This window comes from Gallinula chloropus (assembly GCF_964237585.1).
Source record: "Gallinula chloropus genome assembly, chromosome: 1".
Lineage (NCBI taxonomy): Eukaryota > Metazoa > Chordata > Aves > Gruiformes > Rallidae > Gallinula > Gallinula chloropus.
In genome coordinates this window covers 171,892,724-171,911,431 of record NC_140085.1, presented here as the reverse complement: position 1 = coordinate 171,911,431, position 18,708 = coordinate 171,892,724, and the positions used below count along the sequence as shown (strand labels likewise).

The window sequence follows — 18,708 nt, the reverse complement described above, 5'->3', positions numbered from 1 at the left end:
AGACCAGAACAACCTTCCTTTCTCCCCCCCAAAAAAACCCAACCAAAAATATCTTGTTGGCTGAGTGGTTTACTTCATTAAACACCATGCAACATTTGTTATTCTTAAAACTCATAAGACATTTAACTGCATAAATATTCTCCATAAATTTTAATATGTATAGTTCTTTGAAAGAATAGCAGTAGTTCTGTAAATATAAAGTTCCATGCCTATATTGCAAATTTCCAGCTCTACTGGAATCAGTGTTTTGGGTTATCATTTTTGTCATTAACATTTAATGCAAATTTACATCTATAAAAGGTTAATTGCACCTCATAATTTAGGACATATTACTTTATTCAGTGTCTTGTAGTTAAGGTGCAGAGTAGAAAATGTAGATGGATAGAAGCATCAATTTGAAGTTTTTGTATTCTCTAAGAATCAGTCTTCTATGCAAAGTAAAATTACTAAGATAAAAGTATTCAATAAACTTTCAAACCTCCCTATTATTATCAGTGCCAGGAATGTAGTGACAAGCATGCAGTTGCATTTGGAATTTAGCCAACAGTTAAAATTTTTCACACTCGGACACTGCATACATTATAGCTGTCCTGGTTTCAGCTAAGACAGTGTTAATTTTCTTTCTAGTAGCAGGTATGGTGCTGTGTTTGGGATTTAGTATATGTTTTTAAATGTTGCTGTGTAGCTGTAGTGTCTACACTAAGTCAAGGACTTTCCAGCTTGACATTCCCTGCCCGGTGCACCAGAAACCGGGAGAGCACAGCCAACCCAGACTGGCCAAAGAGATATCCTGTACCATATAATGTCATACTTCATGTATATATAACTGGGGAAGCTAGCTGGGAGGTGGGATTGCCACTCAGGAGAGATTGATAGGTTGTTGTATTTTCCTTCTGCACCTGGTGAGCAACTGCACTTGTCCATGACTTGTTTTACATTTTTACTGCACTGCTATCACTATCACTGTTCCCTTCCTCTGTAATCCTGTTAAACAGTTTTTATCTCAACCCATGAGTTTTCCTTTTCCACTCTTCTCCCCATCCCCTTCAGGGCAGGAAGGGTAAGAAATCAGCTGCATGGCTACCAGCTGGGGTTAAAACACCACACAATGAAAGGAAAGGACCCACAGCTTTTCTACAGGCATACAAATTTGGAAATAAACAAACTCTTCTAACGCAGGAAAACTGTTTTAATTTACTTTGTGATGAAGTCAAGGGCAGCTTGTAACTTACAAGCTGAAAAATGCTACTAGCTCTATATTATGGATGAAAGCACTGACAGTGCTATCAATAACAATGTCCACAGAAGAAAGCTGCAGTAAGTTTAGACTAAACAGATATATGTGTGTGTGTACGCATACTGGAATAGGCTGCCCAGGGAGGTGGTGGAGTCTCCATCTCCGGAGATATTCAAGACCCATCTGGACGCCTATCTGTGCATTGTGAGCTAGGGAGCCTGCTCTGGCAGGGGGGTTGGACCCGATGATCTCTTGAGGTCCCTTCCAACCCCTATGATTCTGTGATTCTATGATACACACAGGTACATCACGATATATATGGCATAAACATATATATAGACATATATATCCATATAGCATATATGTTAATTGGTATGCATATATATATATGTATTCATGTACCACTATTATTCATTGTTCAAAAAGGCAGAAATCATGTGTTTGATTTTGGTCAAAATAAGTTGAGTGTCCTATCTTAATTTTTGTTTCTTAGCTTTTATTTTACTTTTTATGTAGCTTACTGTTTTTTGACCAATACCTTAGTTTCTCCACGGTATTTTCCTCTTTTAACATGTCTCATTGCTACTTAAAAATTACAGATCTATTTCTGCTTTTCTTTTTTTTTTTTTCCTAGCTACTCTATTTTTTTCCTCTCTCTATTTGTCTTGTCTTTGGATTCTAAAGCACTAAATAAGCAGAAAATCAGGCTGGGTAAAAGAAGCAGGGTGGGTCATTCTCTCTCCTTGAAAAGTTTAAATAGACCTTTGTGCAAATACAAAGTGCCTTTGCTATTTTCTGTCAGCATCATCAAAGATATTCTAGATGATTTTATCCTTCAACTCCCTATCTTCATATATTTTCTTTTCACTACTGCTTTTTGAACTTATTCTTTTAGATATTCGTTCCTACACAGACCAGTTTCATGTCAATCATGTTACAGGCAGCTATTTGTTCTAATTTAAGCACAAACCTTAGGTTGTTAGGAGGACATTTACATTGCATGTTTATCTGTTTTAGAACAATGGGTTGAAGCCATTCAATTGGAAACTCTTCAAGTCCTCTGGGGCCATTCCCTCTGGTTAGACCAAATTCATGTACCCTAGGCCTATATGCTGTATAAATAAATCTAAGGCTTTCCCATCAGCAAACAATTCTTTACCACATTTTCATCTAGATAATTCTAACTGGCAAAATAGTCTTCTCTAACAAAGGAGGAAGAAAAATATGTAACCTGCCTCCACTGTAAGCTGCATAAGAGTTTGTTAGGTAATAATATTTCTTATTATCCTTCTTCCCACACTGATCATCTTGCAAATCTATGTTTGACTATGGATAATGAGATCAGTATATTTACTAAGTCAAAACCCAAAGTTCAAGTCTAGGCTTAACAAGCAGTGTAAATTTAGCCTTGAATAGGAACTTAAAACATTCTTTACATAGTTCACTGAAAGAGCATAACAATTTAGGGGACCTACCTGAAAAGACAACTTCTCCCTTGACTACATATTGGAACCCTGATTTATGCAATGAGACAATTAAATTGTTTACTTCGGAGAGACAAACTGCATAACAATAGTTTATTTGGTTCTTTTTTTTTTTCTTTAAACCATGGTTCCACTGGATTTGATATCTAAACTTTAAAATTAGTCTATCATTGGTTCTCTATTTCCTCTCTCCTTCCTTTTCTATATAGCCTATCAAATCCTTTTATGAAGGAATTCTGCACACCCCTGTTTTGTTGCTGAATTTATAATCTGCAACCTGTTTTACATTTTTCTCCCCTCTTGTTCTTTAAGTGCCTTTCTGCCTTCTCTAAATGGGTTTTGATTTAGTCTTTCTTTCCACCTTCCCCATACTTAATTTATGCTTTCCACTTCCTTTTTCTTCTTACTCTTTCATATTCTGTACTGGTTTATGGGCTACTTGATGGGAATATTTGAATCATTGTTAGTTGAAATAATAGTTTGGGATCCCACAGTCTACCCATTCTTTTTTGTACACTAGCACCACTTATTCCAAACACTACCACTGCCATTGCTTCTACTCACCTTCCACTGACCGCAGAGAAACTGCCTCACATATAACTTTCTACAACGACATACTTTCACTACAGGACCTGTCAGTTTTTGTTTTCTCATTTCTCGTTTCTACATGTATCAACTTGTATACACATGGCTCTGTTGAAGACAGATTAAAATTAATTGCCTGGCTGTAACTTTAGTTACAATGAGGTACAACTTTTTATTTTTTCCTTTTGTTTTTTTTTAATGCCAACAAAAAGGCATCAGTCTAAAGAATGGGTTCCTATTTCTAACATTGAATATAAAATCCAATTCAAATGGATTTAGCATTACCTCTACATGGATATAACATATATTTTAGAAAACAAATGAAAATAAAGATTTATTATTGTGATTTTCTTTCTCATTACAAACGGCATTTACTAAAAGAATAATTTTATGTGATCCTGGGGGGGAGATATCAAATCAAAGATAGCAATTAAATCCTATTATCTAAACTTCTCAGGAAATAATATACTATGATTCTTGTGTAATTCCAGATAAAGAAAAAGGGCACATCTCTACTGCTTCACAAATAACTGCCTCTAATAATTTTCACCATGACCAATGAAATCCCAGTTTATACTTATTTCCTCCTTTTACATAGTTTACAAAAAGCTCCAATTTCTGCAATATAAAAATTCAAAAATGATTCCACACAAAACCAAGAAACCCTCAAGTGCCTTGTGCATTCCCTTTTCTCTCCTGTAGAAAACATACCAGTTTTTCTCTAGTCATAACCTCAACATTGCTGAACAATGTTACGTAAACTATAAATATATATTTAAAATGTAATGGCAAAAGGAATTTGTGGAATTACCAATCCCAAATTATAAAGTATTTTTTTTAACCAATAAAAAAGGTTTTTCAATCATGGGTCTATCTCTCTTGTCACTGGGAAAAGTTCTTTCTCTGTCAAGCATTCCCTAATGTTTTATTAGTACTTTGCTGTGTTATAGCTGAAGTTGTGGCATTTTTAGCACGCTTGGGAACCGCACTGAAACTAATAAATTCTGTAACACTCTGGAACACTGATAAAAAAGACATTACATGTATTTCTGAAGCATTATAATTAAATTCAAACTTAGGGGAAAAAAAACCCTATCACAGAGCTATTTAGTGTTATGACACCATGTGACATACAGTCCCATCAATACTTTTCACTGCAGACACATTTAACAGCAAAAATGCATATGTCTCCCACTGTACAAAGACATATTAGCGGGAGGGGGAAAGCACTTTCATTTTGTGAGATATTGATACAGTAGTACAGTAAAGGACCTGCTGCTGACTGTAACTCTGGGGATTCAACATGATAACCTAGCATGTCTTTTCCATTTATATTTTTTATCAAGTTGTAATGATTCTATCATACCAGGTGATTTTAAGTTTTCTACTCCTTTTTTTTTTCTTCCTTCTTCTTTTTCCCAGTATTATTTTGGTAAATAATAAAACACTTCTATATAGTCTTAGTGATCTAGTAAGAACAATGCAATGTTATTGCTACTATCTAAAGCTATTACTAAACAGCTTTAAAGTACTGAGTTTCCATTACAAATTACAGGCCTGAAAAAGGTGATGTCTTTTTAAAATGTTTTCTTTCCTTACCTAAGCCATGTCTATGTGTTGACATTGGTGGTAACACAGTCCAAGCCTTGGTCTTTGGGTTATAACATTCAACAGTGTTTAATGTCTTTAAACCATCCCGGCCTCCAATGACAAACAACTTGTCATCGATGACAGCAACACCAAACTGAAGCCTCCTGCCATTCATCACTCCAGCCTGGATCCATATATTTGTTCTGAGATCATACTTTTCAATAGTTGTAGCACCTGATGAGACATAATAATAGGGCAAAACAAAATTGGCGTTGGCTAATGTAAAAAATAAAATATTATTTTCTGGTTACTTCCAACACCTGAACAAATACTCACTGTTCCTTTAGAAATGACATAGTGCCTGGACTCCTGAGAGTATATATACATATATTAAAAAAAAAAAAACAACCCACAAAAAACCCACTTTTCTCCCCAAGAAAAGTGAAAAAAATTCCCAACCCCCCCAAATGCCCCCATGGAAACAAAGGATTGCAAGTCTGAATAACACTGTGCTCTAACCTGATGATTTTTTCTTACAGCACAGTGGCATAACTATCTACAATAATACCTTATAACAGTTGATTCCAATCTTCCATGCAGTGTAAAAATAGCCTGTGAAATTACATTATATTTTCATCAAAGATTAGAAGTTGCATTTTAATTTGGGTTCATATTTTCTTTAAGTATCCATGTGTAGTTTTCTTCAGACAGTTTTCTATTGGCAATACAGAATGTTAAATTTACAATCTCATAAAAAATATTTAAGGAATTTTTCCATTTACAGTCAAAAGCATTTATTTCTGAAGTGAGTGATTTACTTTCACAGATGAAGTCAAATGCTATAAAGAGCATTATGTGTATGATAACTTACCAGCTAATCATTAAAAAGACATTTAAGTGTATTTGGTTTGTGTGGCAAGGTTTTGGTCATGCAGATGGGCTACAGAGGTGTCTTCAGCAAGAAGCTGGTAGAAGCTTCTCCTATGTCTGATAATCAGTGCCAGCCACTGAGTCTCAAGGCCAAGCTCACCAGGAGCAGTGGTAGTGGGATAACAGTTAAGAACAGGGAAAAAAAAAACCCAAACCAAACCCCCGCCCCAAACCAGCAGCAGCATTTGGAGAAGAGAATATGTGAGAGGAACAGGCCTGCAGACACCAAGGCTGGTGAAGAAAGAAGGTGAAGAGGTGCTCTAGATGGCAGAGCAGAGATTGCTCTGCAGCCCCTGCAGATGATGATGGAGAGGCAGACTATCCCCTGTAGCCCTTAAGGATGATGGTGAAGCCTGCAGCCTGCAGCCTGTGGAGGACACCATGCTGGAGCAGGTGGATGTCCAAAGAAGGCTGTTATCCCACGGGAAGCCCACACTCGAGCAGGCTCCTGACAAGACCTGTTTCCTCAAAGAGAGAAGAGCCCATGCTGGAGCAGGTTTGCTGGCAGGACTTATGACTGGGTGGGGGACTCATGCTGAAGAAGTCTGGTCCTGAAGGACTGTCCCCCATGGAAGGGACTCATGCTGGAGCAGCTGATGGAAGATCTGTAGCCTGTGGGAAGGACTCGTGTTGGAGAATTTTCCAAGGAATGTCCCCTGTGGAGGGATCCAGTGCTGGAGCAGGTGAAGAGTGTGAGCAGTCCTCCTCCTGAGGAGGAAGGAGCGGCAGAGGCAGCTTGTGATAAACTGACTGCAACCTCCCATTCCTTGTCCCCATGTGCCCCTTGGGGGAGTGAAGTTCAGCCAGTGAAGGGAGGAGTGGGGGAAAGGTTTTTAGAGTGAATTTTTATTTTCACATTACCCTACTCTGATTTGATTTGTAATAAATTAAATCAAATTTTAAAGTTTAAATATCCCTGCAGAAAAAATCAACATAATTATTAAGCTTTACCAACTATTTGGATTGTAATTAAAGATTAGAATTCCATTGTAAATAATTCTTTTAGGACTGATTCATTCTTTGGAACAGAAGAGCAATGAACCAAGTGGAAACAAACATCATGAAAGCAGTATTTTTGTTAATTGAACTAAAAAAGATGTAATTTAAATTCAATTTGTATCTAAGCGTAGCAAAGCAGCTGCTGTACAATAATGTACAATTCAACTGGATGTATTAAATCCCCTGCTAGTTTTATGAAGCCATAAGATGTATGAAGGAATTTTTGTATTCTATTGAGAGAGATGTATTAATTTAACTTTTTACCCCTAATTTAAAATTTAGAACTGTGTAAATATATTAATCTTTAGGTTAGAAAGAACAAAAATACAGATTATTTGAGGCAGTTGTTCGGTTGTGCTGAAGGGCATATTATAATGATGCATATTAATAAAGTTATGCTATAACGCTTGAAATTTTTTAAATGTGGAAACTATTCATGTTAAAACCTAGAAGTGTAGCATATAAGTTCTAAAATGCTGTCAGCTTACATGGTAAAGAGTACAAGTTTAAAATCTTTGTCATTCTGACTTCAGAAAATCTTAGTAACATATGTCATGTCCCATCAGGCAGGCAAACCAGCGATTCAGACCTACCTGTCCCATCCCAGCAGATGGGTATGTGCAGAGTTAAACTCTTCTACCTGCCCCAGGGGCCAGGTTAACCCTCTTTTAGCTAGTCTCTTTTAACAGCCACAGAGGGTGAGATTAGATCAACTCCTGTAATCCTCAGGAGTACAAACAATCACCCAGGATCTCCAAGCAAAGCTCAACTTTACTTAAAAGCCAGTACAGTTATACAGCTTGCTAACAAACCCACACCATGCTATTTATTTGAAGCTATATATCACAATTAGTAGAATTTAGCAAAACTGGAAACACTGTTACTGTTATGTGCTGAAAGTAAGGTTATAGAAGTTGAGGGTGAGACAGATGAGAGAGATTGAAAAAGAGAGAAAAAGAGAAAAACATAAGAAGATATTACAGCATAGATCCAGTGCAGATTGCCATAAAGCTGTAGTCCTTGGGTGGCTGGCCAGCAGTCCCAAATCTGCATCTTTTACCCTCCCTGGCCCCACCCTTCTGGGGAGGCCGAGCACCTCTGGGGTAGACTCAGTGCTGAGTTGCAGAGTGTTCTGGAAAGGAGTCGGTAGGGAAGGGGGGTCCGAATTGGGCTGATGGAGCAATGACCCTGTTCAGGGGCCTCACACAGGATATTTGCAAGAAGGCGCTCTGCCTCCGCAGGGCCCCGCTTGCCCATCACTGTTCCTTATTGGATAAGGACAGGACCCTGGTTATCAGTGTGGCTACTGAAGGAGGGGCTGCCCTTGCTGGGAATGTCCAGTTTGTCAGAGCGGCTGCTTTTAGATCAAGTCTACAGGTCCTTATAACCTTTGGACGATTGAGGCTGTAGTCCAACGCCCCACAGATCCCTGCAGGATCAAGCCCCTTTTGAGGTGAGAGCAAGTCCACCAATTACCTTGCCTCTGCAAGGTCTGTCATCTTCCAAGACAGATTGAGACAAACCTCTCCTTCCAGTTCCCGCCAAATGGTATTTAGAACAATACAATATAACAAATACAGTCTTCAAATTATGCTCAACTGTGTATTTTCTAATATCGGTTATTTTCTAATATTGGTTTTATTAAATTATGTATTAATAATCTAATCCTAATGGGTTAGATAAAGTGCCTGAATTTTGTTTATTCAGCAAGGTGCCTTACTACTACTACTTATTATTATTATTATTAATTATAATAAGTAGTGGTCCTATAAAATTATCTTAGTATTTGGAACATGAACATAATACGTTTTAAACTGCCAGGCAGAGAACAGAAGTGGTCTCAAATTGCTGTAGTCCTTGGATGAAATCAGCCCTTGGATTAAGAAGAGGTGATTGAATCAGCTAAAATATTATAGATAATTTGCCAACAGGAAAAAACAAACAAAGAAACACACTCTTAATTGGTTTTGGCTGAATTTTACTGAATGCACCCCAGTCAGCTCAGTTTCTTGCACTGGAAGGCCCACAGACTCTCCATGGATGATAAGACTGCATGAAGAAGAATGTGGAAGCGTTATTTTTTTAATCCTATTTGCTGACAGTCTTACTACAGGAAAAGCTCTAAGCCTACGATTTCTTCTCAGAAACCATTAGTCACCACAGACTTTAGTGTTTGCTATCACTGCATTCAGGCCAGCTGCATATATCTTGCATTCTCTAGACTTTTTTCGAAACAAATTTATTCAAGTTAAAATCTCATTCCTTGACTTCAGTGACTCTCAGCATGGTTGATCATCCTGCAACTTGTAAAGTGAGTGAAACTTATCAATCCGCCAGCTGCATGTGTACACAACAAAGTCTAAACAGGAAATAGCTGTGTAGAAAATACCTGGTCTCTCCCCTGATCCCGCTGTAAATAATGAAGCAGCTGTGACCTTTGCTTATAGCCCCAACCACAAAATGAAGTAACAATGGCTTTTCTGTTAACTCATCAGTCCTGTCATGGAGCAGTCTTAGAATACAGCTGGGTACGGGACTGTCTAAATAAACAAATAATATTTTTTAAAATGGTGGCATGTCCTCACCATGAAAACAGTCAAGCAAAACCAGTTTGCCCATAGAGGCTAGGGAGTCTTCATCGCTGAAGGTTTACAAGACCCCAAATGGGTATGGTCTGATCTCATAGCTGACCCTGCTTTGAGAAGGAGGTTGGACTATTGACTTCCTGAGGTTCCTGTCTGCCTGAATTATCCTGTGACTGTGACTCCACAATCTGGGATGGAGACTGTGGCAATCAGTTTCTGAGACACGATTCACTTTCAGTAAGAGAAAACCTCATATATAATACAATTTTTATTTAAGGTTGTGACATGAAATATTGTGTAAATAAAAGACCACTGCAATCCTCTTCATCTTCCACTATGTCTACATATTGTTTTGAATTTCTTGTTGTTAGTTATATAAACAATTGTCTGTGAAAAATATGCATAATAATGAACTAAAACCTTAACAACTGCTTGCCAAATTTCACTCTCCACTGATCTACATGAAGTCCTCTGTTTAAGAGAGGAAAATTCACCCCACTCTTAAGACATTAGTACTGTTTTGAACATGCTTTCTCAAGTTTAATAGGATATAGGAACAACACAAACAAAATTGTTTTAATGAACATTAAACCATTCCTAATGCAAGTCACAGGTTTACATGTGACACACAGATCATTATTTCTGATTGGGTACTTGTCATGGGGAAAAATGTAATTAAAGAGGAAAATACCAAAACCAACCCACCACAAAACCTGTTTCACTGTAGTGTTGTGATTGCAGTTGCTCTGAAGAAGTAATACTTAAATTGAAAAATCTTTAAATAAAAAGTTGGTTAGAGCCATTGAAATTCATCATCAACAGAGATTTTAAGATATCTTAAATTGGAGATTAGTGAGAACGAACATATTTCAATCAAACTAAACTTAATCCTACAACATGGGGGATCTGAATACATGAATTTAAATTCTTATGACAGATTTACAGCCCATGATTCTGTAAATTTACCCTAGATGGAGGCAATGAGAATTAAACAAAGGTTTGTATTTTCAATCTACTTCTTTTAATAATGTTTAGACTGTTCTTGATTCCCAGCTTAAATAAGAGAAAAACCTTCTACCCTTCCTAGGGGGAAAACTGGGTGATTACTTCTGACAAAGCAGTAGATTATTTTCTTTAATTCAACTGATTTGATCTTGAAAGTAAAGGATTTTTGGCACCTCGGAGAGAAGCAGAAAAATCCTGATTAAGACCAACAGGGTTTTGCAAGACAAATCAGTTTAGGTACTTCAGTGTCAGATCCCTGGGTATACAAAATCAATAGCATATTAGTATGTTGATTTTTCATCCATTATGCATTTTATGCCCTGCACATACTTGAGAAAGAAATTAGCATTATACTGCCAAATCTTAACATCAAAAAATTGCTCAGCACAAATTTACTTGCTCTGAGAAAGAATAAAAGCAGAAGCTCTAAAGAACCACTCTGAGAACTTAACAAATTTTTTCTCCCAAAAGAAAAGCAATGGGACACTCAAGACAATGGATGTTATCTGTCTATGCAAATCCTAAAGACTTTCTGTTGGAGTCTTTTTATTAATTTTATTTCCATAAAATATTTAAAGATGCTAACACAGAATAACAAATAACGCACAAATTCATTAAAAAACAAACAAAAAACCCAACAGCTTTTTGTTTAGGTATATTCCCTACTATATGAGGTGTATTCTCTACTTTATTGTTTATTTCCTGAAACCTATTGATTATATCATCTGCATCATTGTTGACAGACACACTGTTAATACAATTACCAACAAGGGCATTACTTCATCTTGATAACAACAGCTTTGAGCCAGTTTTGCTGAACACTCGCTGAGTCAAGACTGTTTTGAAAATACGTCTGTTTTCCTAATTTTTCAGTATCTTAATTCAGATGGACAGCAATGTCATTCCCAGTTTCCCTCACAGCCTTTTCTGCTGATTTTGTAATGACCTTATGTCTTATGGTAAGGCTACTGCAGCTAAATAATTTATAGACTTTTTTTTTCCCTAAGTATTTTTGAATTCTGTTTTAGCAGATATTTAAGCAACTGATTTATAGGCCCTAAAGATCCTCATGTGCTTTAAAAAGCCAAAAGTTGTGACTATGCTCTTCTTAAACCTGATTATTAGACCTACAGCAAGGAGTAATAGAAAAGCAATAGGAGGAGGAAGGGGAGGAGCTAAATGGTTTTTGCTGCATGACAATCCGCTAATGTCCTATCACTGTCTGTTTCTATTCTGACACAAACACCAAATGGAGTGAGCCCATTTGTTAACACTGAGTAGCCTCTGAAATGGAACAGGCATTTGATAGCAGGATACAAGTTTGAATAAGAAGTATCTCACACAATAATGCTCCCTATACATCTAAAAGTGGGCTGGGCTGTATATCCCCAACAGTCAACTGGATCAAGTGTATTGATGAGAATCTTTCCATCATTACAGATGATTTAAATTGGACTAGATTATTTTGAGTACGTAATGTATAAGAAACCAGCCAATATTTGCTCTCCAAGGGGCTTTATCTTTGAAGGATAATGAAAAGACAGCAGGACTAAGAGATTGTCAGACTTGTGAAAAATTTTGGTGAAACAAAGTCTTCACTTGCAATTTTCCAGTTTCCTGTCTAGTGCCTGTCCTATGTAAACAAACTGCCAATTGATGGTACCTTGCCTCCAGATCAAGGATGAAGATTAGCCAAAATTCATGCAAAAGTCTTTTCATTCCATATACTCTCTTCTGTTTGTCTGTATTTGACTTTTGAATACAGAGGACTAAGCTACCTATCCAAAGTTTGTTTTACTTTGGGAAATGTGATCATCTTTTTGAAAAAACACTTGCAGAAGAGGATGAAGTATATGAGGTGTCAAAAATTACAGGGACTAGGAATTTGACAAGTTAGCAGTGCTTGACGAGCAAAAACCCAGATGAACTGCAGTAGGAATGAAAGGCTATGTCAGCAAGCACTTTTTGCTACTTGTCAGTGTCAGCAGTTTGGACCTGAAACCAAATGGTGCCCTGGAGGGTGGGAAGTAAGGGGTATAGTTCGTGGAGAGATGGCTGGAGATTTATACAGTGTCCTCTTTTCAAAGTATACAGAGAAACATATTCACCACATTTTGACTCCTGACACAGTCACGCTTGACTGCAGAGGATACCTTGAGATGCAAAAAGGCTCCAGAAACGCATTGCCAGATACACTTCCTAAGAAGGTTACATATTAAGCAGCTTGTGTGAGAAAAGCTGTGGAGTTTGCTGTAATGCACTGTGACAATCGGAGCTTTTCCAGAAGCTCTGACTTCAGGGACCTCTTAAAAGTCCTTTTGCAGGTTTTTGTCTTTTTGCTGCAGAAGGCCACAATAGGCTTTACAAAGGTTATTCCTTATCTTCATCTTGTTCACATACTAGTTGGCCTCTTTTTTAACATTGACTTTGGGCAACTGCAGCATTAATTTTCTGCATAATCCTGAAATATGTCCTGCAAATCTTCATCCTGAGGCTAACCAGATTGTTTCATTGGTCATATCCGTATTGATACAACTCTAACCTCCCTTCATGGTCCAGTCCCCTATTTGGAAAAGAGCTGGATAAGCACCAAGATTCTTCCTTTGCTGCAAACATTCCCAGAAACCTTGCTTTCTAAAGGAAAGAAATCTAGGTTACAGACTGGAATAAAGCCATGATACTGTCCTGCTAAACCTCTTATACCAGCTTCACTGAACTGTGGGCACAGCATCTACCAGCTGATTCAAAGACAGCCATCTCAGGCCCAGCAAACTCCTGCAGTAGTCCTGCTATACTGTCAGGAATTGATTTTAAAGAAATGAGAGCTGCTTTGTGAATGTGCCCACTGTGGTAGGACATCAGACATCTGCCAGGGTAGAGCATGAGAACAAGAAAGTGATGTTGAGGTAAAGTGCAACATCGAAATACAGGTAAACCTTTTCAACCCATCAATTAGCATCATTGACGAGCATCACTACATTTTCTTATCAGGTGTAGACAGGCAGGCAGGTGAGAATTTAAACTTGAATGTGAGCATTAATTCAATTTAATATTATATATACATTTATCTGTATATGTAATGCATACAGAAAAAGTATAAGAGACTATATGTCTATCTTTTAAGTCTCTATTGTGAGGACAAATAAATTAAATAATATAATAACAGGGAGTATAAGAGTTCCTAAAAGAGAATGTCATAAGAGCAATTCCTCCCTGTAACTTTTTTTCTTCCAAAATTGATAGTGGGTGTTGATGTCTAGTCATTGAGATACTGGAGTGACTAGAGCTATCAAAACACAATGAACTGACAGAAAAGGATTGACTCATCAATCCAATTGACTGTCAAATTACAGCAGAACACTGCAACAAAAGCTCACTGTACAAAGCTTTAGAAGAGAATAGTAGTCATAATGCATCTTTAAACATACAGTAAAATGCCAAGTCATAGTCTTTGTCATCGAAGAATAATTTTTTCCCGAAACCCCCCCTTTGGTAATAATAAACTAATGGATGTTTATAAAAGACTATTTTTTCACTAGACTACTTACTTACAGTTTGCAAGTGTACTTACGTGAGTAAAAGCAATGTAAGAACTTCAGAAAAATAGGAACTATGGCAGGCATTGCATCATTTTACTGTCAGGGAATTTTTTTTCTACATACATTCTCAAGAAGGAACACCCACTGACTTTAGGCGGTCATTGGTATTATAAGTATTACGGTATTATACAGGTCAAAGTGATTATGATGGATGTCTATCTTTACAGAAAGTAATCAGTAAGTAATTAAGAGTAAATTATGAGTCACATTAAACTTAACCTTTCTATGTACTTCAATTTTTTTACTGATATTCCATCTCCCTACTTGTCAGTAGAAAGTTGATGTAATTTTAGTCCCTCATTCATCTTTAAATATATTGCTTTTTTTTGGTTTTGTTTTTAGCAGAAATCATGTCCTTTCCTCAGCTGTCAACTACCACATACTCGTTTTCTACTAATTGATAAAGTAGTTGCATGACTGGAAAAAAGAAGAAATAAGCAAGTCCCTTATTAAACTAGTATGATACCAGAAAGAAAGCAGGAAACTGGAAACAACTGAAACAGAGACCATAAATAGTCTAACTGATCTACAGGTAATAAAGGGTCTATAACTTTCTAACTGACTTCATAATGCTTTTTTCTCACTGGAGGCTTTTCACAGCAACTAGATAAATATACATACATATGATGTCATAGAAGTCCCTTCATAGTATAGATAAATAACTTGGGCACACATAACTGAAAATTCTGTTGGAGGCCTTGTGGTGTTAGATTAACCCTCTGTTCTATGGGTGCAGGACGTTACAATTTTCTCAGATGCCACAGAAAATTGTCAAATCTAGTGAAAAAAAAAAGGAGCAGAAAGAAGAAACATAAATAAATGCCACACTATGTGTAAGAGAAAAGAGCTTCTGAACGGTGTTGAAGATTCAGAAAACAAAATGATCAATGAAATGTGTATTGTAGAATTTACTGTGTTTTTATTGTGTTAATATCCATGTGGCGGTGCACTTAGAATTACTATTTTTCATTTAAGCAGGATTTAAACAGGCTATAGATTTCAGCATCACAAAAATCTACATTATTAATTGTGTTTATTGTGGTAGTATGTAAAGAACTACTCACAAATATGAGCCATTGTTCTATGCACTGTAAAATTTAATGTGAAAATCAACTATGTCAATTACAGATTCAAAAGAAGACACAGGCAGAGGAAAGAGGCATCTAAAAAATGTGATAGCAACAATTGTTGGTTTATTCTATGACCATATGTTTATTTCTTAGATTGGTGGGAAGAAATATTTTTGCAGAGCATGAATGAAGGCACATGAAGGTAGGTAGAATGTGAATTTAAACAATGAGAACAGCACTCATGATATTCCACTACAGTCACCGTGCTATAATTTTCTCTGAGTGGGCACAGTTTTTTCTTCAATTTCCTGTCTGTGTGTGGTATCTAGGACAGAATCAGTTAATCCTATCAGGAGTGGGGATACATACAGTTTCAAAAGATAAATGTAGGTATCTGTTATTGGAGGTGTTTTATAAGCTCCCAGGGTAATCCTAGTCAGCGCTGCCAGTGGATTCTGTACAGCTATCTTGTCCAGCAAATGTTGGTCTCAACTAGACCAGCTGTACTATCTCCATCTGTATTGGCTACAGTGGCCTCTAAGAGTATAGCTTAGGTATGGGCATGTATAATGTAAATGCTAAAACATAAGTGAACCACATTCTAGTTCTAGAGTCACTTGTTAGTGCCTTCCTATTATCATACAGGTTTTGGTAATGCAGGCTATGGCAGTTCAAGGCAAGGGAACAAGCTCCAGGCAAGTTTTCTAATGCATTTTCTATGAGAATTTAGATAAAACAACACTGAAATTTAAAATTTAATTTAAATAATAGATACTTTGAAAACAAATGTTTTAGGAGGCAAGAACTAACTTTTCCAGCATAAATTGGTTCATGTACATAGCATTTCAGTAACTCTAGTTCAAATGATTTTTTTTTCCTAGAATTCTGATTCATTTTAGTCAAAATGAAGAATCAGATTAAACGCTCACAAAGTACAAATTAGTAGATAACATTTTTATGTAGTAATACTACTGTATGTTCCCTAAAATCCGTAATATTTTCTTTCAGTATTCATTAAGTCATTAGAATTTTATCATTAGCACTTCTTGCAGATTCTCATTTTCTTGTTTGAAACACACACTGTGACAGTAAAATGTTTCTTTGGTCAAGCTCCTTTAACTGCCTGTTAAGAAGTTAAAACCACGGGTGTCTGCTTATCTCTTAAGTAAACACTGTGGCTGGAGATCTCCATCCACATTGTTGGTGTGTGCAGCAGCCAAAGGAGGGAGTCTTAGGGTAGCAGGATGTACATGTTTTGACTAGAGAATGTGGAATAAACAGATGGTTTCTAAATGGAATTTAGAAGGCTATGATGTTCGGAGTGAGACCTTTTGCTTCATTAACTGCAAAATTAATATTAATGTTGATATGCTAATGAGTTAGAAGGAGTACATACTAAACATACATGAATACAGTACTCGACTTTCCACCCAAATCATGTTAAATGTCACCCCTGGGAGGCAACAGCTAAGACTGGGGTATAAGGGGTGTTGAGAAAGTTACCCTGAAGGCCAAGAAAAGACACTGAACTCCCTTGAAGAGGCAGTTGATGGGCTGTGCTCGCTCCTCCCACCCAAGAGAGGGATGCCTTCTTGATAAGCAATTGCTATCTCACCTTTTTGGTGAGAATACCAGGCATACTATTTCCTACCATTTTAATTATAATCATACATTAGCATTAAAGTGTATTTATCCATGGCAATCCTGAACTGTTTATACCCCTCACTTTAATAAACTTTCAACTAGTTTCAACTCTGCAAAACTGTCTCTGTAAAAGAATGTCTTTCAGGGGCTCTGACAGGTAAACCCTGACTCTTATAATGTGGTTTTATACATAATCCTTTAGAGATAAACCGTTGACCAAGTCTGAGACTAAGGCTGAACCTAGTTGCACGTAGGCTCCTCTCCAAGACGTTCAGAAAGCAGGGAAGGGGTGTCCTTTCTGAACCTCGTGACTCCCTTAGCCACACATCTGTTCCCTCTTCCTTTGCTACTATAGTTAAGCACTTCTAGAATTTTAATAAGATATAAAGATATATCTTCAAAACATACACTATTTAAGGAGAATCCTTTATGCAATGTAGAGAACTGAAATATGATAGGCTATTTTTCATATATGGATTGTAGTATCCTCACTAGATTCATTCACCAACATACCTAGGGTTGGAGGGATGGGTAATTCCCAGCACCCCACAGAGCATCTTAAAGATATTTTATAAAGAACTTGAAGAGAAGCTACTATTCCTGAGAGATTAACAGTGTCCTCTGAGTGGTGACTGAAATAACTCCTGAATTTTAAAGTAGACAATTTACGAATTGTAACATAATGTTAATATACTTGTTAATACTTCACAACTCTTCAATACTTTCAACTTATTGATACCGTTCCCAGTGATGGGTCTATTCCCGCTATAGAGCAAATACAGCCTTGAATTTAATATTAGTCTAAGCATTATTTAAATGTACCCCCCAATAAAATTATCATAGCCTGCATAGTTTTTTTCATGTTACCCACAGCTGTATGGTAATTTTTAAATTATGCAAATCCATGCAGTTTGATTAATTACTCTCCTTAAAAACTCTATGACCATACATTGTATCTGGCTATCTCACCTCTTCTCCCGTTTGTTTCTTTACATACTCTGCCCTACATATTTTGCCTTTTAAAGCTGCCTTTGGAATTGCCTCAGACTCTTGGAGGGAAAAACCCCCCCCAAACTCTGGAGACAATAATTTCTCCTCTGAAGTTCTCTATCTACACTCTCTAAAATAACAGCACCACCTCACACTACCTATACATTGTAAATTTTTAGAACAGTTTCAAGGGATAAATAGAAGTCAGATGAGAGAGAGAAACATGGGAAGAAATAGAGCCAAAGATGTAACTGAGGGACAAAAGATGTGGGATAATACATAGGAGATTAAGAGACATCGGTGTGGGAGAAAAGATTGTAGGTAGTCCATGAAGAAAATACATTTTATCAGAATTTTATGTTGACCTAAAGATAGGGTGTTGCAGGGAATAGAATAAGACACAAATAGCAGTGATCTTGCCATTATCCTAACATGTCTTTTTCTCATCTGGTCCCAAGGTATAAAGGTTTGAATCCCACTGTGTCTATGAAGAGTTGACCTATTCTAGAAGTGTCACTTTTCTGCCTTTCATTAACATATTTATTTATTTCACAAAGGAATGAAGATATTCAGGAGCAGGGAGAAGCATCAACAGTTTGAGGACAATGATTATCCTACAGTTCCCATATACATACTTTTTGCAGTCAATCTTTTCTGCAGAACAACTGTGAGTTTTATTTTCAGTTTTAGCAGAGAGTGGAGGAGAGGGTGAAGGATAGGAAACATAAGGAAAGCCCAAAAGTTTCATAGTGCGTGTGACTTAAGACATCTCTGACTTCTGCCTCTTCTCCCTTTCAACTAGCTCTAGACAGCATCTTGATATATGCACTTATGTTCACAGTTCCCATTCACTCAGCCTACTCTTCTTGTGTCCTGGAAATAGAAGCAAAGCACTTCACACAGGGATCCATTCTAGGAAGCAGACACTTATTTATAGAATATATTCACACTTAACATTTTGGTACCTAAATCCAATATGGCAATTTTCTT

General features: G+C 36.9%; 1 protein-coding gene across 2 annotated transcripts in view; it reads right to left on the bottom strand.

Annotated features, from left to right (window-relative positions):
• KLHL1 (kelch like family member 1) overlaps positions 1-18,708 on the bottom strand; it is a gene marked incomplete at both ends in the record, with an annotated part of 238,023 nt that overhangs the window by 37,432 nt on the left and 181,883 nt on the right. For both annotated transcript variants that reach the window (XM_084276570.1, XM_084276571.1), the window contains one exon: positions 4,906-5,130. In XM_084276570.1, coding sequence (XP_084132696.1) covers positions 4,906-5,130 — 225 coding nt within the window. The remainder of the gene's footprint in view (positions 1-4,905; positions 5,131-18,708) is intronic.